The following is a 22547-nucleotide window of genomic DNA, read 5'->3' on the forward strand; positions in this document are numbered from 1 at the left end:
TGCTACTGCTATGTTTGAGCCCATGCAAACAGATTGTACCTGGAGTGTCACACAATTGAGAACAGTCTTCTTCATCAGAGCCATCCTTACAGTCTCTCTCCCCATCACACAGGTACTCATGGGCGATGCACTCTGACCCATCTCGGCAGGGAATCCAGGTGCGGGGACAAGACAGAGGCAGCACTGCTGTTGTCTCCTTAGCCACTGGGAGAACGGTGGTTCTGGCTGCAGGTGGTGTAAGAGTCACTGGCTCTGGAACTAGAGAGGCTTCAGGTTAGCATGGTTCCCTGGTGGTGCTGGGAACCAGCTTTGCTTTCAGTCTCCCCTGCAGCCCAACTATCACCCCCAGGACTGCCTGCTCTGGTGGGCTGCAAGAGTGGCTATGAGTGACTTGAGCCTCTCAACCCTGTTTAGTACGGGGAACCTTACTAGCAGCATGGCATTGTGGGTGAGTCAGCAGATGGAGCATGTGCCTTTCAAGAGCCAAGCATGGTGGTTCGGCAGCAGTAGTGACATGCACTACAGCAGGGTCCACAGTATAGAGAGTGCACAGCAAGTCACACAGACAGGCCCATAGTGTTCCTATGGGGGAGTGTCTGAGTGAGGGGCAGGTGGCACTCCTGCTGCTCCAGACCCACCTGGTTAGGTTTGTACCTGTGATGTTCCAGCCATGGTACTCTTGCACCTCATTATCAGGCTCAGATTTAACTAGCAAGAGCCTAGATGACTAACACGGAGTCACGAGGGGACAGTTTCCTGTACCAGACCATGCTGTTAAGGCTGAGTGGAGCTGTGAGCTAGTCTGACAGCAGAGCAGACACCTGGTCTTCCTTTCACAGGCAGCAAAAAAAGTTATTCCCTCAGCTTCCCAGCAAGTCAGAGCTTAGCGAGAGCCAGGTCTCTAGACTTGGAGCCATCACAGCGATCAGCATCTTGCACCAAGTTACCCTGGCCCTACAGCTGTCACTTAAAGCTGCTCTAAGTTATGCCAGCAAGAGTGATCTTACCAGGGCTGCTCTGGTAGCTAAGGGTCAGCCAGATCCCGGGGAAGCCCCTCCCCCAATACCCAGCGAGCTTTCAGCAGCTAAGATGCATCAGTGCTGGAAAACTCCTTCTGCTTGAGGGCCTGGGCAGCTGGCTTGGCACTGCTCTGCCAGCAGGAACCACAGCCAGTAATGCAGCAGGTACAGGCTAGTAGAATCAATTCATGCCAGGAGCCATGTAAAAGCTTACCTGTCTCCAGTGGCATGGCCAAGAATGCCACTACTTTCTGTATATTGGCTTCTTCCACAGTGGAAACAGGCTCCATTGTTCTGTCCCATAGCAGGAGAGTGGTCTTGTTGACGGACACCAGGTAGGGTTCATAGGCAGCTGCTATCCCATACGTCCAGCTTGTCTTCAGAGTGTCTTTTCGATGCTTAGCAAGACTCAGAACCTGCAGGCCTGCAAGACAGATCAGTGCTAGACTGCTCTTGTACACAGGAGGCTGCCTGTTAGGCTAGTGCCTGTCAGGTTCCCTTGGGTACACATGCCTATGTATTGGCTTTAAAGCCATTTGCTTGGTATGTTTAGTGGTTGCCAGTACTCCAGTAGGTGCTGCTCTACAACGGTTGTGTCCTTCCTACTGCTTAAGGAATGGTGTGCTAAATGTTTAGCTACCAGGAGTTTGTGGAGGTGGGTTGAGTGCCCCTTGGGATTCAGGCAAAGGAAACTAGTTTCCTTATACATGAGGCTGCAAGATGCCTTTATAGGCTATGGTGTCCTGGTATTTTATTTACATGACAACCCTGTGCATCTCTAATGGGCCTGGGGTAAGAGATCCCCAGGTCCTGGGCATGGAATGGTCATGGAGTAGGTTTGACCATTCAGCTGCTTTGAGAACTTGACCCACTGGTAGCAGAGTCCTCTAAGCTTCCCTACATTAGGGGCCAATGGCTTCTTGAGACAGTCCTAGCCATTTTGGGGGACAGATGGCAGAAAAGTGTATTAGGGGACTTCACCTATCCAGCATAGCCAGCTGGAATCAAAGCTTGCCCTTTGCTAGCTCTTAAGCCAACATCTCCCCCTCTCCCTCCCCCCCCCCAACCCTCAGTACTATCACCACTAGCTCAAGATCAGGTCTTTGCTGCGTTCAGAACATCAGTGTGTCTCTGGCTGCTAACCTCAGGGAGTCTAGACAAACCAATGCTAGAATCGCAAACTTCTGTACACCAGTGGCACTTACTGGCCTGGGCTACCTGTTGGAGTGCCAGCATGGGTGCCTACTGCTAGTGATCTTTGAGCTAATGTTGCTGTTCAGGTGAAACAGTTTAGGACTCTTACCTCTCCTCCCCCCCCACCCCACTACAGAGTTGAGCCCTTTGGTAAATGTTTATTGTTAAGGGTCAGGATCATGAGTTTAAGCCATCAGCCTTGCTATGTCAGCTGCAATACCATTTGTAGAACTCTAATCCAACAATTCAGCTCTTACCCAGGTCTTTTGAACTCCAGAGGATGCTGAAGGACTTTGTGTCTAGAGCTATCTGAATGTCTCCTGACCAGGTTTCATTCCAGGCATCATGCACATCACCTCCAGCCAGGTTCATCTGCTGGAGGGGTTTTCCATTCTCAAGCCAATAGAGGGTTGCTCTCTGCCAGTCTAGAAACTTGTGTGTTATGACACTCTTGGAATGGTAGAGCACGCTGGTTGCCATGCCAATGAATCGGGTAACACGGATGTCAGTTCTGTCACATGTCAGCCAATAGAGGTCGCCAGAGGGGATATCAACAGTGGCTGAGCAAACTGCAGGAAGAAACATCACTTCAGTGACCAGCGACTCAGAGGCACGTTCAAAGCTCCTTTCCCTAGGAAATGAACTCGTGCTTCAGTCTGAGTCCCTTTGCCAGGAGGTTTGTACTCAGACCTGCTAGACAGGTCTGGCCTTGATTTGTATAGCCAGGCGCTATTACTAGAGAGCCCGTGTCTGATACTATGCTATGCTGCAAAGGAAAAAAAGCGGTGTGTGGGGCCACTTCCCCACTCCAGTCTTCCCAGTGGACTAGGCAGCTTTCCCTGGGAGCCAGTATCAATAAAACTCTGTGGCCCCACACAGGATGTCTCTGCTGCCCCCAGGCCACCTCATGTTCCTCTCCCACTGCTTTGAGGGGGAAGAAGGGTTTGTATTGGACCCCCAGAGGCAGGACCTGGCTTCCCTTTGCCAGAGGAGATGGCAGTGATGAGAGGCCCTCTCTCCTGCAGTGGGGAAGCCAGGCCCTAGGGGTCCTGGCACTTCCAAGGTTTGGGTGAACTGGTAAAAAGTTATGGCTAAAAAAAGTCACAAGACTATTCTGTTAAAAGCCAGAAAGTGAAGGTAGTTAGGCATGGGACATTGGTTCGTTGTAGGATTCTTTGTAAAGTGCCTGTCTTAGAGGTGAAGTCTCAGGCTCAGCATCTCACCTGGCAGCCCGGTTTGGATGGCTTCTTTCCTTCGTGGCTGTCCAGTGAAGCGCATCAGGTCCCCTTCATCATCTGTCCAGTAGAGGAAGTCTCTTTTCCAGTCGACATCCTGCAGGTGGATGTTCTGTGGCCACTCCAGCACCAGGGTGCTCTTTAGAGCCGAACCCTTCGGGCCCACTTGCAGTAAGTAGATCTTTTTGTCAGTCGAATACAGGAGGGTCAGCTCTGTGGGACAGGTTAGTGCCAGGGTTAGACTGCCATGCATTAGTGAGAGCCAGGATGCTAACCTATTAGAGATTAGAAAGCTGACTATCCTAGCCCCATCCAGAAATGAGCTATCTGCACTCCTGAGCAGGGTGATCAAACTCAGCCCCTCCTACAGGAGTGGATGAGGTTTAGTTTCTTTGGAGCCAAGATGACCTCATGAAGAATGCTCCCTTTTAAGCCTCAGGGGAGCCCCCCTTTGCCAATTGCAGCTGGGTGAGGTGTTGGGGGGGGGGGGGGGGAGTTCCAAGCTATCTAGGGCAAAGACTTCAGCTGAAAGCCATGAGCTAACCAATCTGGTAGGAGCAATGCACTTAGTGCACAGCACTATTCTGTATTCAACTTAAATCCCTCTGGCAACTGAGGCTAAGTGGTCCACCTGGGGTGGTCATAGCAGCCTATACCCACGAATGGCTACTAGCCAGATCACACCCTGGAGACATGGCTCTAGCCTCCTGGATCATCCATGTTGACCTAACACCATCCTAGTTATTTCTACTACCCAGTCACTTAGCAGCAGCTGGGGGAGTTACCAGTGGTGTCAGATGCAAGAGCTCTGTGCCCTACAGCTCCCTCTGAGAAAGGTCCATGCCCTTGATGTCCCTAGCTGCCACACCCAACAAGGTGGGGTATCTTCCTGTTGGAATTTTAGCCTCCTAGTTTGACTGCCCATGGGAGTTATGTTGGCCACCAGACTAGTTACCCTGCACTGCTGTAGAGGGCAGGTTGATTTGAAGGAGTGTATTCAGATATCCCCTTCACCCCATATTGGAGCAGCCTCCCCCCTTTAGAAGAGTTACTGGCACTCAGGCCAGTGAGCCAGTCATACTGTGTCTGACTAGGCCCCTCTGCTTGGAGGCCTGACTGGCTAGAAGGATGGGAGAGCTGGGTTCTGTGGGTGACACCATGCAGGGAGTGCATTGCTTGTCTGAGCCTCCCAAGGCAGCTCTTGAGTAAAATACAAACAAACATGACAACTCCATGTTTGGAGCCACAAGCCTACCTGCACACTTGCCAGAAGGCAGAAGGAAAGTGCCCTCTGGGCAAGCACACTTATAGCCCTTCGGATGGACAGGTGACAAGAGGCAGATGTGACTACACAGTCCTGGAGCACATGCAGTTGTGTTCCCTAGAGAGCAAGGCAGTTGGCATTAGATTACTGACAATTAAAATAGAGAGATTTGCCCAGAGTCACTGGCAGTGGATTATTCTCTGGACTCCTATGCCAGAGGAAGTCTACTACAGAGTCTTGGGACCTTCTTGCTCCAGGTACTGACAGCCTGTCCTGGAGCAGTGCTTCACTGGCCAGCCTAGAACCCCACTAATGTTTCCTCTGGGCCACTCAGGTGGTCAGCTACAGCCAACCAACCCCCTCCTTCTCCACTGTAGTGCTGAAACATGTAGATGTGCAGGCAGACCTCCCAGCCACCTTAACCTAGTAAGAACTTCACACTCCAGGTCAAATGGCAGAACTTGAAGGATGGCCAGTGATTCTTTGGGCCCCAGTTCTCAGGTACTCCCCATCCTTGCTCTGGGGCAGGGATGGAATGCAAAGGTGACTCAAAGTGGGGGCCCCTTTGTTGTGTGCACAACTTTGGAGCAGCCCAGAGGCTGCTCCAGTGCATCATGGTGCCCTTTACAGCCAACCCCTTCAGGCCCCACCTGCAGCAAGTACATCTGAGCATCCTCCTCCGACTCCCACCAGGAGTCAGAATAGGTACAGTAGAGTCTGCACATGCCCCTGACCTGCCTTCTTTGCCAGGAGCTGGGAGAAACTTGGGGTATCTCTACTCTGACCAGGGATGGCATTTCCATGCCCTGTAAGCCCCACCTGAGCAACAGAAGGCTTTGATGTCATTGACAGACCAGTCATTTACAGAGTAATCAGATCAGAACTGTCTTCATACCCCCATCTGAAGTTGCCCAATGCCTAGTTGATCCTTTGGGAAAAGGAACCCTTCCATTAACATACAACAGGGGAGCTAACAGGACTGGAGTGACTAGTTCAAGCTTTCAGTAGCTTCCTGCACTGAGTCACCATATGGGAGCTACTCAGTTAGCAGAGCAGGGAACTGAATTGAAGTACTGCTGTTTGCCACTCAGCAGGTTACTATGATGGTTCTGGGTGCCAGGCTCTGCCTTGTTATAGAATTGGTGAAGCTAGCGGCATCATGACAGAATTGCTGCAGTGTAGCTGGATTCCACCCCAACAGTTGGGGGAAGCACTCTGCTCACTTACTTGGAGGCTGTTGGAGTTCATGCAGCACAGTGAATGCAGAGATGGTGCCGTTCAACAGCACCACTTTCTCCCCTGGTGAGCTGCGGGAAGCAGAGAGGAGTTTTTCTTGGTCTGACCAGAAGAACCAGTTCTCAAACACCACGAGTCCCAAAGGGTCCTGATCTTTCAATAGCATCTCTGGAAAGGAATATCGCCCACTGCCATCCACCTTTATAGTTTCTATGGACTGAAAGACAGGTTGATTGATGGGTCAGTATTGGGGTACCACAGTAGCTCTCCAGGATTACCAGTATTCAGTGATGCAAGAGTTACTCTATAAAGCACATTTATATTGCCTGAACAGGAGGTAGGTGTGACATCTCCTCAGTGTTCATAGCAAGTTCCATGGACAGTTTAGTTTTGCCCAGAAGTTATTTGAACTTCAGGTCTGCAGGCTGCTCTAGTTCATGTGAGATCTAGCAATCCTGCAGAGACAGGATCACACTGTCTCTTGCGGGGACAGTTTGCAGTTGTCTAGTGAGCTAGTTACCTTGGAAGAGAAGCCATTTGTAGAGCAGAGTACAAGGCCTTCAGAGCTATGAGTTAGTGGTGTCTGTATAATGTAGAAGGGAAGGTGGAGTGATCTCTGTTGCCCTTTTAACCACACCTTTACTGCAGATCTTAGTAGGCAGTTTAAACTAGCCTTGCATGCCTGATGCTAGCCTGATTCCCAGTACCCCCATTTAATAGGAAGACTCATGCTGCTTCACCCCCCATGTTCACCATTTGTATATGGTTATGATCTCAAGCTGTACTCTGTATAAAATAGATCATTTGAAAACCCATCTGCTGAACATCCTGTTGAAGTGTCTAACACTGCATGTAAAGTTATGAAAATTCACTAGAAATACATTAACTCTGGGTAGTGTCCACAAAACATCTTTGCAGAGGCAGAGGTAGAGGCAAACTAGTAGGCCAAGGGGCTAAACAGCCATTACCTACTTAACTGTCCATTCACTAGCAGGGGGAAGGTATAGCCAAGAAACCTACATTGCAGGAATGTTCTCAAACCTTGTGTCCACATGGGACTGTCACCATGACTCAGCAAGGATGTTTCTAGCATGAGTTAAAGGGGAAGGAAAGACTCGATTGCACCTCTCCTCCTTCCATCTCTGCTCATGAGAGCAATGGCTCAGAACTGAGCAAAGGGAGTAGCCATCCTAGGCTGGAAATGGAGGCAGCCTGAGAGAGACATTTTGCTTTTAAGTTCATTTAGGGATCTGGACAAACTGGAGAAATGGTCTGAAGTAAATTACATGAAATTCAATAAGGACAATGTGCAAAGTACTCCATTTAGGAAGGAACAATCAGTTGCACAAATACAAAATGGAAAATGACTGCCTAGGAAGGAGTACTGTGGAAAGGGATCTGGGGGGTCAGTGGATCACAAGCTAAATACAAGTCAGTGTAACACTATTGCCAAGAAAAGCCACCCCCTAACATTCTGGGATGTATTAGCAGGAGTGTTGTAAGCAAGACATGAGAAGTAATTCTTCTGCTCTGTGTGGATTAGGCCTCAGATGGAGTATTGTGTCCAGTTCTGGGTGCCACATTTCAGGAAAGATGTGGACAAGTTAGACAATTCAGAGACGAGCAACACAAGGATTAGAGGTCTAGAAAACATGACCTGAGGGAAGATTAAAAAACTGGGTTTGCTTAGTCTGGAAAGACAGAGGGGACATGACAGTTTAAGTACATAAAAGGTTGTTACAAAGAGGGAGAAAAAAATATTCTCCTTAATCTGAGGACAGGACAAGCAGCAATGGGTTTAAATTGCAGCAAGGGCGGTTTAGGTTGGACATTAGGAAAAACTTCCTGTCAGAGTGGTTAAGCACTGGAATAAATTGCCTAGGGAGGTTGTGGAATCTTCGTCATTGGAGGTTTTTAAGAGCAGGTGGGACAAACCCCTGTCAGGGATGGTCTAGATAATACTTAGCCCTGCCAGGAGGGCAGGGGACTGGACTAGATGACCTCTTGAGGTCTCTTCCAGTCCTAGGATTAGCTTGTTTCTCATCTTGTTTGTAACTAATCTTGATTTAATACTTGCAATCACTTAAAACAAGTTTAACTGCAGCAACAGATTTTATTTAAACCTGTGTGTTTAAAGTTTAAGCATCTCTACTTGGGCTGGCAAGTCTGGTGCATTACCCCCCACCATTGGAATGACAGACTATCCATGAACTTGCACTGTCCAGGGTACTGAACAGCACAAGATGCACATTTCAGGGGAAGCAAGGCTGGGACTGGGGATATGTTGGTGTCACCCTGTATGAGATTCATGAGTGACTTGTCAGAGTGCCTATTTGGCTAGGAGTAAGTTTGCATGCTGAAGGCTGTGACCAGACCCTGGAGGGGTTGTGGCTCACCAGCAAATCAGTGTAAAAGGCACCCCAGGCTGCAGAGCTGAAGGGACACTGCCAGGGTGTGACATCCCCAGGGAGCTATTGGGATTGCAGAGTAGGATTTTGAAAGGGTGGCTTAAAACAAGGTTTAGAAATGGCATCGAGTGGTAACTGATCTTCAGGCTCTTCCCCAGAAGTCAGCAGTATTTTAGTGACCTGCCAGGGTTGAACTCCTTGGGACAACCAGCTATTTCCGAAGCTGGTCCCATCAGTTATCGTAACCAGGAGCTAGAGAACTTTGTACCTCCTTATACTCGCTGATCCAGTACAGTCGGCCAGTTATGGAATCCAGAGTCAGCCCCAAAGGTTCTTCCATGGGGACCACAGCAAGCACTTGTCTGTCAGAGCCATCCATCCCTGCGGCTTCGATCATGGTCCTGCCCTTCTCACCACGGTTCACCCAGTACATGTACCTGGGAGGAAGGTTACAGGACAATGCTGAGTATTGCATTCTGGCTTACTAGCTGATATTCACATGCAGAGGTAATCATGATGCAGACTGAGGCTGCTCTAGAGCAAGTCATGCAGGTAGGTCTCCCAGCAGAGCACTAGGCTTGTTCTTTATCAAGGCGATGGCTCACCACATATCAGGTGGCCTTGACACTGCTCCATACTGGTGCTTACAGCTGTTCTGGTGGCATGATGCAAACAGGTGCTCACCAGCGTGTTACTTGCTATAGGTTGCCTACCCCTGATCTAGTATGTGTGCTGACGGCAGCATGTGAGCTGATTTTCAGTGGCACTCACTCTGCCTGGGTCCTGACTACCGGCCCGGGGGTCTGCATTTTAATTTAGTTTTAAATGAAGCTTCTTAAACTTTTAAAAACCTTGTTATATATTATAGACAGACTTTCTAAAAGTGTTAAAATATATGACTGGCACACGAAACCTTAAATTAGAGTGAATAAATGAAGACTTGGCACACCACTTCTGAAAGGTTGTGGACCCCTGTACTAGATAGTGAGACTTTAAGAGAAAGTTGTGCACTCAGTTCCTAACCAAGGAAGAAGAAAGCATCCAAGATGGAAGTTTAGTGGTTACATAGGCAAATCCAGACAGCTTTAGAGAGGTTCTTGCCCACATCTGGTTCTCACCTTTTTGCTGGATACACACTTAACTGCTCAGGTACCAAGTTCTTTTCTAGCACCTTTACGTATCCCCAGCCATCATTTAGACCAGCACAGATGGTCTGGGGGTGGTTGCTGGCCCAGTAGAGCTGCCCTGTGAACCAGTCTACAGATATGCTGTTCACACCTCGGACATCTAAGAGACAAAGGATGGTTAGTGATGAAGTCCCTGCTCTCTAAACCTCTATGCCCCAGAGGCAGCTACTAACCCCATGAAATCAGTGTCCCAGTGGAGAGTTCCTTTGTGTTAGGCCCAGGGGAGAGATGAGCCTTGTGTGCACATGACTAAGTGTGGCACAGGACAGTATGGTCCCTGCTAGAAGAGGCCACCCCATAGTTACTGACTAGCTGTCTTTTGGATGAGGCATCTTATACCCCAAGCCTAGTTCTGTTTTGCAGATTGGACTTGCAGGGCCGATGGGATGAAGCTGCCCTCTGTGTAGACAGAGGCATGGCCTGTTGAGAATTTTCCAGCCCTCCTGCTGGGTGAAGCACTGTACACAGACATCAAGGTTCATTGCTACTTTCAGCTCTCAGGGCTGAAAGGAGTGTTTACAACATCCTAGTCTGAGGGATGAAGTGGTACTGTGATCTATTCCACCTTGAAGCCCATAACGCAGCACAGAGTGCCTTACTGCAGGGGCATTTACCTGGGTAGAGTAATGTGTTGCCCTTCCCAGGCGTATAGACATGCAGACTTTTGCCTTCATCTACCCAGTAATAAGCTCCCCTCAGCAGATCATAAGCAATCGCTCCAGGCGTGGTGTTTGTGGAGATCAGGCTCTGGTGGGTGAGAGTTCTCACATCCAGAAGAACAAGGTCAGGACCACTTGCTAGCAAGATTTGTGTAGCGTTGTCTGCAGTGGAAGACGGAGTGGTTATATGCTTGTTACTGAGCCAGCAGACTCATGACCACCTTCCCTCCACCCCTGCTGAGCTGGAGGGAAAGGCATGCCAATGGGGGGGGGGGGGGGGGCTGTGCTGCCCATGCCAACATGGAGCTGGGATGCTCATCATCCCCACAGTACATCAATGGTGGGGACAGCCTAGCGTTAGCAGAGAAACAGGCTCAGACTGAGGAGGTGCAGCCTGGTAGCCAGCTGGAGGAAGGCCAGAGAATGGACAGGGGTGAGCAGTAGCTGCGGCCAGAGGCTACAGGGTAGCACCACTTATACAGGAGAGGGGATCCCAGCTAGGACAATGCCTGCATGTGCTGGTACTGGGCTGCCCTGGTGGCTAGGAAAGTGATCTTACCAGGAAGATTGCCACATTCTGCCAAGGGTATGGCACCTTGGCCTGTCTGGCAGCCCTAGTAAAGAAGTCTCCCACTCCCCAAAATACTGCAATGTTAATGGGGATACTAAAAGCTGGAGCACCTGCCTGAGCTGGGGGTTTGGAGAACCTGCTACTAGACTTCTAGATGCAATGGAGCACTAGTGCCTGCAGCAGCACCTTGCAGTGGGGTCAGTTCCTGCATAACTGCATGTGATCTACTCCAGACCAGTCTTGCCATGAGTTAGGTGTCTGGTGGGCCTTCTGTGTGGCCACATGTAGTGCTGCTAGGATCTCTTTTTATTGAAGTCTCATTGGAATGCAGCCACCTCTGGAGGCATTGCTGCAGGTAACTGGCACTTGTTGCACCAAGGATGCATGGGGGAGCTCAGAGGAAGCAGTCTTAGGTCGGAGCAGGTTACATGGCATTCCCTTAACTGCAGAAGGTTTTCCTAGCCACCATTAGCATCCGGTTCCAGGAGTTAGATATTGCAAATCCAATGCACAGGCATTAGTTTAAACCCCTCTGGCATTAGGAGTAGAGGCCTTGTCTCATCTTACTTGATTGGGGGACTTGGAGAACTGTTCTCCATGGCTAAACCAGGCAGAGGCTTGCTTGGATTCTGTACACAGCATCTGCTATTTAATAGTGACAGCTCTGTGCCCAAGACTGCTTTTCAGTGCTCAGCCCCTCTAGAGACCTTGTCCAAGTACTGATGGGCCCTCTAGTTCCAGGCTTATCCCTCATCTAGCTGGGGTCTCCCTGCTCTGGGCTGTCAAGCTAATGCCAAGGGCTGTTCAGGACTGGTGGCCAGTTTGAACTGGTCCCCAGAGAAGGGGAACGTGCCCACTTTAAACAGGGTTTGCTGGGAGAGTCCAGTTTATGAAGGGACAAGAATTATGCTCAAGTTGCTAGTCCCCATAACCTTGGGAGGGGTCAGCCAGGTAGGTTTGGCATAGCTACTACTTGCAATATCAGCTAGACAGCTGGGTTACTAACTATGACAAGCCAAGCAGTAGAATCATTACTGCAGTCTTCCCAGCAGTAGGAAAACTAAACACTTCATGTGTTGCCTGGCTTTCAATTGGCAATATGAGCCACACAGTCCCACTACCTGGAATTATCAGGTGTTACTTACCAGCAACTTCACAGATGGTGCCAGAGTGAAGCTGGTACCCCTTTACACAGTCACAAGTAAAAGAACCTAGTGTGTTCTTACACAGCTGGCTACAGGGACTATACACAAGGGAACATTCATCCACATCTGTAAGGAGGAGAATGTCACTAGGTTAGGAAACTGAACAGCCAATGCCTCACAAGCTTTCTAGGCCAGTCTGTCTCCCTTTAGAGAAGCTTATGGCTAGGAGCAACAAGTGCCACCATAGTGTTTGTGGCATTTAGATCTCAGAAAAAGCCATTAGTCCAAAGCCTCTGCATGCAGGCAGTAAGAGGCCACTGTCCAGTACCTGCTCTTACATGCCAAGCAGTGGAAAATGCTTGCTCCTATTTGTGTGCAAGTTTGAGGTGCTGTGGTGTGGCCAGACAAGATATCTCCCACAGCAGTAAGCCGGTATGCTTACAGCAGCAGATGTGTCATACCAGCCAGCAATGAAGTATTCTGCTGTTGACAATTCATAGTGGGCTAAAGCCTTGCTCACTACAGGAATTTAGCCCCAATCAGGTCTCATCATCCTGGGCAATACCATCCTCTGGTGCGCCAGTGACCATGTGTATTGTACCCTTTCCAAGGGAGGGAACATGGGTAGGCTGCTGTGTTTCTCCTCTTCTCCAGGACAGAATCTTTGCCTGGGCAAGGCTCAAGAACACTCAAAGACACTATACTGGCCTTTATGGATATTTAGTAACCCCAATATCCCTGGGTGGGTTGTAAGAAACCAGTCTAACACAGGGCCTCTGGATCTTCGTGCATGAACCTCTACTGCCAGGGCTAAGAGACACAGCTCTTAGCCAAGGCTCTATTTGACCAGGATTGGCTGGCTGCCTGTAGAGGCCAGACTGTACAGATGACCAGTAGTGAGCATTTTCAGGGTTAACTGGAATCCCACCAGCCATGGACTCCCCACAGTGGGGAAAGGAAAGAGCTCCCTGCCCCCAACATCCACAAAGCAGATTGCTACGGTTGACGAGCACATGCTCTCAAGTTGCTTTTGGAGGCTCCCTCACACCCCTTTAGGAGATTGTCAAACAGGTGCCGCTGTGCCCCTACCAGTACAGTTCTGTCCATCAGCCTGGAGCTCCCAGCCAGCACCACAAGAACACCTCACGCCCCAGTTGGTGTCTGTACATTTCTCCATGCAGCTGCCGTTGTTCAGAGAGCAGTTTTTGCCTGCATAAAAAGGGAACAAGCCTCAACATGTGAAGTTGTGTTTAGAGGCTCACAGAGTAAGTTACATTTGACAGTTTACTGTCTAAGGGGTTCTACAGCAGAAAGAGGCAGCAAGCTGCTAAGTTACCACAAGTGCTGAGCTCGTCAGTTCCATCTAGACAGTCTTCTGCCTTGTTGCACATTAGCGACTCCAGGATGCATTTCCCTTCATCACACTGGATCATGCCTTCTGGGCAGTGGGCTGTGTGAGAAGAGATCAAGTTACAAGATGTTCTGCTGCTGCCCTCGCTTGCAAGAAATAATTGTTGCCACACGTTTGCCAGAGAAGTTGTCAGACAGACTCCTTGGACACAATTAAAGTTATGTTTTATTAAGGGCAAGTGGATAAGAACTTTAGTTTCTGATGCTAGCCATTTCCTGTCTGAGCCTATGCCAAGGCTCTGTGGAAGTTTGTATTTGGAGTCCTGATGCATCAGGGAACTTTCAATTAAAGTATTACATTTGTTTTCACTACTCTGATTTAGCAAGATTTGCATGAAGCTTTCCCAATTGTGCACTCCTGCTGCTTGCTCCTAGACTAGGTCATTGTGACATTACAACAGATTGCCTGCTTTTCACAGCAGTCAGAAGTTCAACTCTCGTTTCAGATTGTAAACGAGGAGTAGATAGCTCACATCCTAAGCAAACCTGGATACAGATGCAGCACATGGCAAGAGTGGTTCATCAGGACTGACTGCTTCAGAATAAAGTTACCATGTGGTTCATAATTATGGAGTGGGGTATTGAGTTGTACCTCAGCTGTCTGACTAAGTTTCCTTCCATATCCCTACTACATGGAATAAGAGCTAGAGTTGGACTATGGAGAACGGGCCTTCTAGGGCAGTTATGGACATTCTCCACATGGATGAAGTGTCCAGACACTGAAGGGGACAACTTGATTTCAAGTTAGTCTTTTTTCTAAAGAGATGAAACCACCAAAATAACCTAACTTTGCAAGAGCAGTGTGTGAGTGATAACAGTTTGTCTTTTAATTGTTACCTCAAAGGCTGTCCAGAGAGATTGGCCACAAGCAATAGCCAGGCCTGACAGGACAAGTCTTAACAAGGTTTCATTAAAATGGTGGCAGATACTTGAATAGTGTTCAGTCAGATTCTCTCCCCATCCCCCAAACTCCATGGGTGTGGGTCTACACAGCATTTGAGCTAGTGGGAGTAAGCGTCCCATCATGGGTTGATGCACTTGGGTTGGCAGGGTTCAGACAGTGTTTTGGGCTCTGAAGTTAGTCTCCTTCCCTAGGCTTCAGAGCCAGAGCTCTAGCCCCAGCTGCACTTCAAGTACTGTCTGTACAGACATTTTTAGAGCACTAGCCAAAGTCCAATTGGCCCATGATGGGTGGCTCACTCCCATTAGTTCAGATGCTGTGTAGACACCCCATTACACAGTTTTCCCTTCTGACCCATTCACAGCAAGATGAAAAATTTTGACACTAAGGTGTAAGTGGCTAGAGGTGGATTCAGCACAGGATTTTAGGTAAATTAGAGATGGTCATGTGGTTGGCCAATTACCTCTTGGACATGTCAAAAAATACCGTTACCAGTTACATACCACAGACTTCTTCATCTGAAGAATCTCCGCAGTTGTTGATGCCATTACACTTCCAGTCTTCCATAATGCACACTTTGTTCTTACATTGCCATTGTCCTGGTAGACAGCGGTTCTGGGGACAGTTTGCTTCATCTGAACCATCTTCACAATCTTCGTGGAGGTCACAGATTTCCCAAGGATCAATACATTGAGAACTCCCCCAACATGGAACTTTTCTGTCTCCACAGACTATCACAAGAGACAACAGGTTACCATAACAGCAGTTTACCAATTAAGTTCTGGTTTGGTCAGGTATAAAGGGACTAGCAGCTTATTGGATAAGGTAGAAATTCTTTGAAATCTCCTATCTGTCCAGTGTTCTGTGAACATGTGATCTATTTCATAGACACTAAAGACTCCTTCAGCAGGATTTTGGCCATGTCTATTTACAAGGCACACTTGTTTTCTCTAAGCCCCAATCACTGTCTTGAAGTTCAAGCATCTAGTGTCTGGAAGCCTTCACTTACAGAAGCCTCAAAAATTGTCCTTGGCAGAGACATGATGAGGTCGATATCTAGTTACTAGACACCAGAAAACAGCAAGCAAGAACAATCCTACAGCAAGTCAACCCCAGGAAACTTAAAGGTTAGACCAGTGGGAAGGGTCAGGTTTGAACAACATTACTGCAGTGTTTTAAACTCAGCCATGTGCCAGACTAGCCATCCCAGGTGAGAAGCACCCTGGGGTGCAGTGAAGTAAGTTTACAGGGTTGAAATTTGCTTCATTAAGAGGCTCCCACTAAGTCAGTCTCAGAAGAGGACCCAGTACTACTGTCCTGGGTAGTTTAATACTGTTATTTACCTGAATAAAGAACCCTCACTAAATATCAGGTCACCCATTGATTTGGTCTTTGCCTACAGTCCAGTTACAAGCAAGCCATTCCTTGTGCAACATGGGAGGGGGAATTAGTTCATACTAAAGAGCTCAGGCACTCACATCTTTGACTCCAAGTTGGGACTCTTACACAAGCCATGCAACAAAGCCTCTTGGCCTTCAGGGAGGCCATTGTAGTCTTGGACTCCACACCCCGCTAAAGAGTTAATGGTTCTAAAGCACCACTCTGCCAAGCAGAGTGGAGAGGCCCACCACTTCCCCTGAATATTGTGCACCTATACCACCAGTTAGCTTTCTGGGGAAGAGCCCTGCCATGCTATGCCATTCACAGATATCAGACAGTGGTTATGATCCCCCTCATCCAGAAAGCCAATGTTGTCTGGATTTCCAGTATTGAGGGAACAGATGAAGAAGCAGACTCCTTCCTTCTGCATTTTTTGACATTAGAAGCAGCCACCCTCTTTAACATGAATTCCTAGACTCCTCACTCTGCAGGAGGAATTTCAGTGAGAGGAACAGCAGCTCAGCTCATCTCGCTCCAGAGGTCTGCTGCAACTGAGCATGCATTCAGTAGTCCGATCTTAGCTGTTAAAGCAAGTAGCAGAGAGCGCATTTGGGAACTACATTTCTAGATACACTTTGCCTCCAAGCATCTGTATTGATAAGCTTAGTGTACTACATACCACAGTTTCTCTCATCTGAGCCATCTAGGCAGTCACTGGTACCATCACAGAGCCAGGTACTAGAAATGCACCTTCCATTGTCACACTGCCAGGTGTTTGGGTCACCACGACATGCTGCTTCTGAACAACAGGAAGGAAAGTTGTTAACAGCGGCAACATAGCAACTCAAAGTGATGCAAGGCAAATCACTACTGCCACCCTGTCAATTGTAGGATACTGCTATCCTGTGGGCAGGCTGGACCCTTCCAACCTGGAGAAGAGAAACCAAGCATCTAACAGCTAGGCTAATGCCACTAGCATTGTAGCAGTCTGATTTTGCCTCTGCTTGTCTGACGACTAGAGCCGATTAAAAAACCCAATACAAAAAACCAAACATCTTTGTAGGAGATTTCAGTCATTTTTTGCAGGGTTTGAAGGAGATCTATTTTCTGGGGAAGTTTCCATCACGAGATGAAAGTCAAAATGCTTACCAGCCAGTTTGTGATGAACGCAAATGTTGGCCAATAAATGTTTGCTGCTCTTTTTAAAAAAAGAAAAAGCAAAAAAACCCCTGGCAACTTCAATAGAGATTGAAGTAGCCCTAGTAAATAGCTCTGCAACTGCTCCATCTTAACAGATTCCACGGCATTTTGGTCTGAAATTTAGGTTTTAGAGTCCAAGCTTCAGTGAAGACTTTCCCACAACAGAATGAAAAAAATTGGACAGCCTCATGGTTTTAGAGTACAAGACCAGCCTCCCTGTTTGTCCATCTACTCCAATATTTCATAGATTGGGAGTACTGAGAGCTAGATTTAAGCATCTGCAAGGACTGAGACAGTCCTGTGTTTTGGATTCCAAGGATCTTTCATTGCCAATGAGTATCAAGTTATGTTCCAGATAAAGCTCCCCTCAGCCCATGATGGTTCAGAGAATAAAGACTAGGGCATGGGGCATTCTTGGCCAGCTGTCTGGGAGGAGTTTTAATAAAGTGTTTAGTGGGAAGCAGAGTCAGAGGGCTTGTGTACAGAGCTATGCAGGACACCAGTCTTCAGCCAAGAGGTGCCCTTAATGGTCCTGAATTGTAGACTGGGGAGCTGCTGTGGACTGCAGGCTTCCATAGCTAAAGGCTTCTGGGATTTGCAGCCACTTACTGCAGTCAGCATGCATGCTTCACTCTGAGCTCAGCCAGTGTTAGTCCTGCTAGACAATTGTGACTGCCACTTCTCACCACATCCTGGTGATGCAGGACCCCTGCATCTAGCATTTTGGACTACACGGATTCTCAGCTGAGAATCTACTATACAAAGCCAATTGTTCCCACTTTGGCTGACCTCTTCGGTTACTTGGATTGCTCTTTGCATTAATGTTAACACTCCGGTATGAAAGCTAGCTGGACTGCAGAGCAATAGAACTTTGTATTCTTCCAGTTTCACTGCTAGCGTTAATGCTCAGGCAAGTGGCTGAAATTTCATTTCATGCTGGAGAGAAAGTGCCACAGGGGTTAACATGTTTGTGTATAACAGAGGGTATCAATCACACAACAGCCACTATAGTCAATAATCAGTTTAGTGCAATTGAGGTTAGCAAGTTTAGTTTCCTCTCTGGCATGTGAGATCTGACAGCCATCCTTACTGAACAAGGCCTATGGAATTTTATTTGATTCCCCCATACACAGCTGCTCCACCTGATATTTAGGGGCTTGCCAGGGCAGGAAATATTTGTCTGCAATCAAGGAATGCCCTTTGAGTAGGGGACAAGAAGCCTACTCTAGTTGCAATTAAGGGCATCAGGTCAAGTTCACACTTTTACAAAGCTAACCTCAAAGAAGCATTACCACATTTAGATCAAGGCTTCCTTGATTTAGATTGTAAACCTGCATAAGAAATGGTGCTAAAAATCAGAAACAACCTTCAGTATTTTCATTATTCCAAAGATTCAATGGAATTACACTGACTGAAGCCTATTAATCAAATTAAGAGTAGTAAGGAAGTTTTGCTAGTGTAGTTCCAGATGCTGGAATGCATGCTGATGTGGTAACAATGCCTAGATAGAACCCAACTTTCATTAACACTGGTAGTCCACCATAGCATGTGCCTCCTAACTGCTTCAGCTGGAGAATCATTCCCTATTACCAAGAACTTGGTTAGGATCATGGCAAAGGACACAGATTCTCTTTTCATGCCAGAATCTCAAATTAGGTTCAATCAAATTTTCTGGACTATGGTAACTACTATTAGTTCAGTAACAAGGTTGCTACACTTAATTCTTGAATGAGTATTTTATGGTTTGAGATGGCATAGCTGGAGAATTCAGGCTAGGAAAAGTTTCATTTAACCATCTGAAGTCTGAAACATATCTTTGTGCTTTTGGGCCCCCTTTATTTAAACCCAGTGGGTTTTTGTATTTTGCTTTAAGGTAGATATTCAACCTTTCTATAAGCTGAAGGGCTTTTAGACAGGAGTCTCTTCTCCAAGTACTCAGTGTTGTGTGACTAGCACCAGAAACCTCATTCTTACGTCTAATGAACCAGATGGGTTGCATTTCTGTTGGAGTGTACCTCTCCACTAGGAATGTGGTGTTGGTATAGTCACAAAACTCACCACAGTGCTCATCACTCCCATCTGGGCACTCTTGTTCTCCATTACAGAGCCACATGAAAGGAATGCATTTCTCTCCACATGCAGCCTGCTGCAAGGCATGACAATTTCTTTCACCTGCAGAGAGACAGACATACAAGGCTGGAGTCAGAGCGTAGGCAGTCTGCCAGGTTCAAAAACTAGAGTGCCACTCAGTTGTAAGTGTTTGTTCCAGCAGGAGCAATTCATTGCTGGAGCACATAGGAAGGTCAGACTGGGCAGCCCTTGGAAGCATCTAGAGGGACAACCCGGACTGATTTTTGAGGAGGCAGTAAAGTGTCAAGGACACCACTCGGTGACATGCTAGTTACAGGTTAGGATTGATGCTATCCCTGGTCCTTGGGGAGGGGAGGCAAAAGTCTTCAGCTAATACACCATGGCATCCTAACAGCAAGGTATTGTCTTTAATAAAGGCTCCTTCTCTTCTGCACTGTGGCATGTACAGCATGCCCTGTTTCTCAGCACTGGGTCAGTCGGTAGTTTTGCTGCAGAAGTGTCTGGAGTTTGAGAAGTGCAATACACAGGCTGGGAGTTGGATCTGATCGACACCTCCATTGCCATCTTCATGAGGGTTTACCTGCACCACCACTTGAGAGTTAAAAGGAACGCTCACAAGGGTCAATCTGGTCTGATTATAGTCCAGAAAACACAGTCTGGTCAGGACTCCTGAGATTAGAGTGGTTCAATGCCCAAGCGAGGGAGGTAAGTAGTACACTAGCATCAGTGAGTCAACAGCCATTTGCACCATACACCCGAGTATGGACTAATGCTCTTCTGCTAAAGGTGGTACCCAGGGCACTTTGCACTTTCTGCTGTGGAACCATGTCTCTATCAGTTGCATACCAGATGTAACAGCCCAAGGGACAGCCTGGATAGATTCTTGTGAGCCTGGAAGCAGGATGTAAGCTATCAAGAGAGTCTGTATACACTAGTGACTAGGAATGTTCCTCTCTAGCTAGCATTTGTGCTTTCCTGCTTTATCCTCTGTCACAAGAAGTTTGATTGGGCCTTCAGTACCTTGCTGTGCTATTTCACTCCAAAAGCAACAGAACAGGTCAAGGTAGGAGCCTCCAATTCTAGAGATTAGAAGTGTTCCACTAGAGGTCAAATGAGGAACTGCTAAGTTGCCCATTATGCATGGTCAGCTACATTAAAAGCCACTTAATATAGGCTAGTTAGGGCTACTGACTAAAGAAACCTGCTACTCTGAAACCTGACTAAAGACAGCTGCTCCTTGTTAGAGCCTCTCAGCACCACAGAGGTAATGCACATGGCTTGAGCCAGCCCCATCACCTCCCCAGTGTGCCTGCTATGCCGATTGGCCTCAGACTGAGGGATCCTAGCAGGAAGGCATATGCCACAGCCTCCCTCCAGCAGCCACCCCAAGGAGCAAGGTGGGAAGAAAGCAGAGGCGGGGTACCTCTTGCCTTCTGGAAGTGTAGAGCCAAGTTAAAGGGCAGTGTGTAGGGGCTTGGTGAGGTCCCTCCTTGCCCTACCATACAAACAAGTGCTTGAAGCCTCAGTAAGTTGTACACTACAGCAGTGGTTCTCAGCCTTCTCATTTGCAGATCTGCAAAAATTTTCCAGTGGAGGTGAGGACCCCTTTGGAAATCTTGGTGGTCTGCGGACCACCAGGTTGAGAACCACTACAGTACAGCACACCTGCCTTCAGGTACAGCTGCACTGTTGGATAGCAGTCACTGGACATGGAGTCATTTTGTTAGCATTTGACATACATAAGGGTTTTGCATTACATGATACAAGCGCACTGTGTCTGCAGTGGTTTTCAACCTTTCTTCATTTGCAGACCCCTTTGGAAATCTATTGTCTGTATATAACAGACTGACCAGAATTCAGCTTTCAGTCTTAAGTCTTTCAGAGACCCCTTCAACAGAGTCTGGGAGCCCCCCAGGGTCCATGGGCCACAGGATAAAACCACCTGTCTAGGACACTTGAGGTGTGACACACAACACACCCCCACCCACCATCTGCACCAGGATATTCTTTTTACCATCATCTCTGATCACACTTCAGCTCAGGGGACTTTCATCTTAGACAACTGACTATGCAAAATAAGAAACAAACCCCCAGCATCCAGCCCTGCCCCAAGGAGGCAGGAGCCCCGACAGGTCCCCTCTCACAGGAGCCTTGCAGCTCACCTGCGGGAAGCTCGGTCGGTTCCCGAGTCAGTGCCCAGGGGCATTACGCCGGCAAGCGAGCGGACGAGCTACTCCAGCCCAGCTGCGAGCCACCCCGTAGCGGTGCTGAGTGCGCGCAGCCTGGCACCCAAGGGAACCGGGCAGCGGCGCCCCCCAGTGAGCCCGACTCCCGGCTGCCTGTTGGGCCGGGGAAAGCCAGGGCCCCCTCCAGCTTGCCCCGGGAGCCTCGCCCCAAACCCTGGCCGAGCCCCGCCCCACTCACCTGTGCCGGGCAGCGAGCGGCAGCAGCCGGCGGCGAGGGCCAGGAGCAGCAGCCGGAGCGCGGCGCGCCGCATGGTGCGGGTCGGGGCAGCGCGGGACGGACGGAGGGAGCGTGAGGACTGGGGGCTCGCGGCGGGGCTTTATCCCCGGGCCCGGGCCCCCATTGGGCGGGGCCGGAGCAGCCGGGCGTCAATCACCGGCCGGGCCCCGCCGCTCTGCCCCCGCGGCACCAGGTGGATGCGGTTCCGCCCGTCAGTCACAGAGCCAGGGGCTCCCCCCACCCCGCATCCAGCTGTGCCCCAAGAGCCAGGGGCTCCCCCCGCCCCGCATCCAGCTGTGCCCCCACTGCCAGGGGCTCCCCCCACCCCGCATCCAGCTGTGCCCCCACTGCCAGGGGCTCCCCCCACCCCGCATCCAGCTGTGCCCCAAGAGCCAGGGGCTCCCCCCACCCCGCATCCAGCTGTGCCCCCACTGCCAGGGGCTCTCCCCGCCCCGCATCCAGCTGTGCCCCCACTGCCAGAGGCTCCCCCCGCCCAGCATCCAGCTGTGCCCCAAGAGCCAGGGGCTCCCCCCGCCCCGCATCCAGCTGTGCCCCAAGAGCCAGGGGCTCCCCCCGCCCCACATCCAGCTGTGCCCCACTGCCAGGGGCTCCCCCCGCCCTGCCCCGCCCCACATCCAGCTGTGCCCCAGTGCCAGGGGCTCCCCCTGCCCTGCATCACCTGGCATCCAGCTGTGCCCCAGTGCCAGGGGCTCCCCCCGCCCTGCCCCACCCCACATCCAGCTGTGCCCCCACTGCCAGGGGCTCCCCCTGCCCCACATCCAGCTGTGCCCCAAGAGCCAGGGGCTCCCCCCTGCCCTGCCCCACCCCACATCCAGCTGTGCCCCCACTGCCAGGGGCTCTCCCCGCCCTGCCTCGCCCCGCATCCAGCTGTGCCCCACTACCAGGGGCTCCCCCCACCCTGCGCTGTCCCACATCCAGCTGTGCCCCCAGTGCCAGGGGCTCTCCCAGCCCTGCACCACCTGGCATCCAGCTGTGCCCCACTGCCAGGGGCTCTCCCCGCCCCACCCCGGCCCGCATCCAGCGGTGCCCCCAGTGCCAGGGGCTCTCCCCACCCCGCCCTGCCTGGCATCCAGCTTTGCCCCCAGTGCCAGGGGCTCCTCCAACTCCACCCCGCGTGGCATACAACTGTGCCCCCACTGCCAGTGCCTCTGAAAAAAGATGGT

At 49.7% G+C, this 22547-nt stretch overlaps 1 protein-coding gene across 1 annotated transcript in view; it reads right to left on the minus strand.

Annotated features, from left to right (window-relative positions):
• Positions 1-21472, minus strand: part of LOC101937126 (prolow-density lipoprotein receptor-related protein 1-like) — a 38151-nt gene extending 16679 nt beyond the window's left edge. The window contains exons 1-16 of the mRNA XM_065595917.1: positions 21325-21472; positions 18868-18981; positions 16289-16408; positions 14733-14960; positions 13255-13368; positions 13008-13127; positions 11919-12044; positions 10158-10364; positions 9475-9643; positions 8625-8793; positions 5940-6165; positions 4704-4829; positions 3437-3661; positions 2471-2782; positions 1234-1443; positions 40-258 (exon numbers count right to left, since the gene is read on the minus strand). Coding sequence (XP_065451989.1) covers positions 40-258; positions 1234-1443; positions 2471-2782; positions 3437-3661; positions 4704-4829; positions 5940-6165; positions 8625-8793; positions 9475-9643; positions 10158-10364; positions 11919-12044; positions 13008-13127; positions 13255-13368; positions 14733-14960; positions 16289-16408; positions 18868-18981; positions 21325-21397 — 2758 coding nt within the window. The 5' untranslated portion in view covers positions 21398-21472. The remainder of the gene's footprint in view (positions 1-39; positions 259-1233; positions 1444-2470; positions 2783-3436; positions 3662-4703; positions 4830-5939; positions 6166-8624; positions 8794-9474; positions 9644-10157; positions 10365-11918; positions 12045-13007; positions 13128-13254; positions 13369-14732; positions 14961-16288; positions 16409-18867; positions 18982-21324) is intronic.
• Positions 21473-22547: the final 1075 nt, after the last annotated feature.

The sequence above is a fragment of the Chrysemys picta genome, chromosome 5, assembly GCF_011386835.1.
Source record: "Chrysemys picta bellii isolate R12L10 chromosome 5, ASM1138683v2, whole genome shotgun sequence".
Taxonomy (NCBI): Eukaryota; Metazoa; Chordata; order Testudines; family Emydidae; genus Chrysemys; species Chrysemys picta.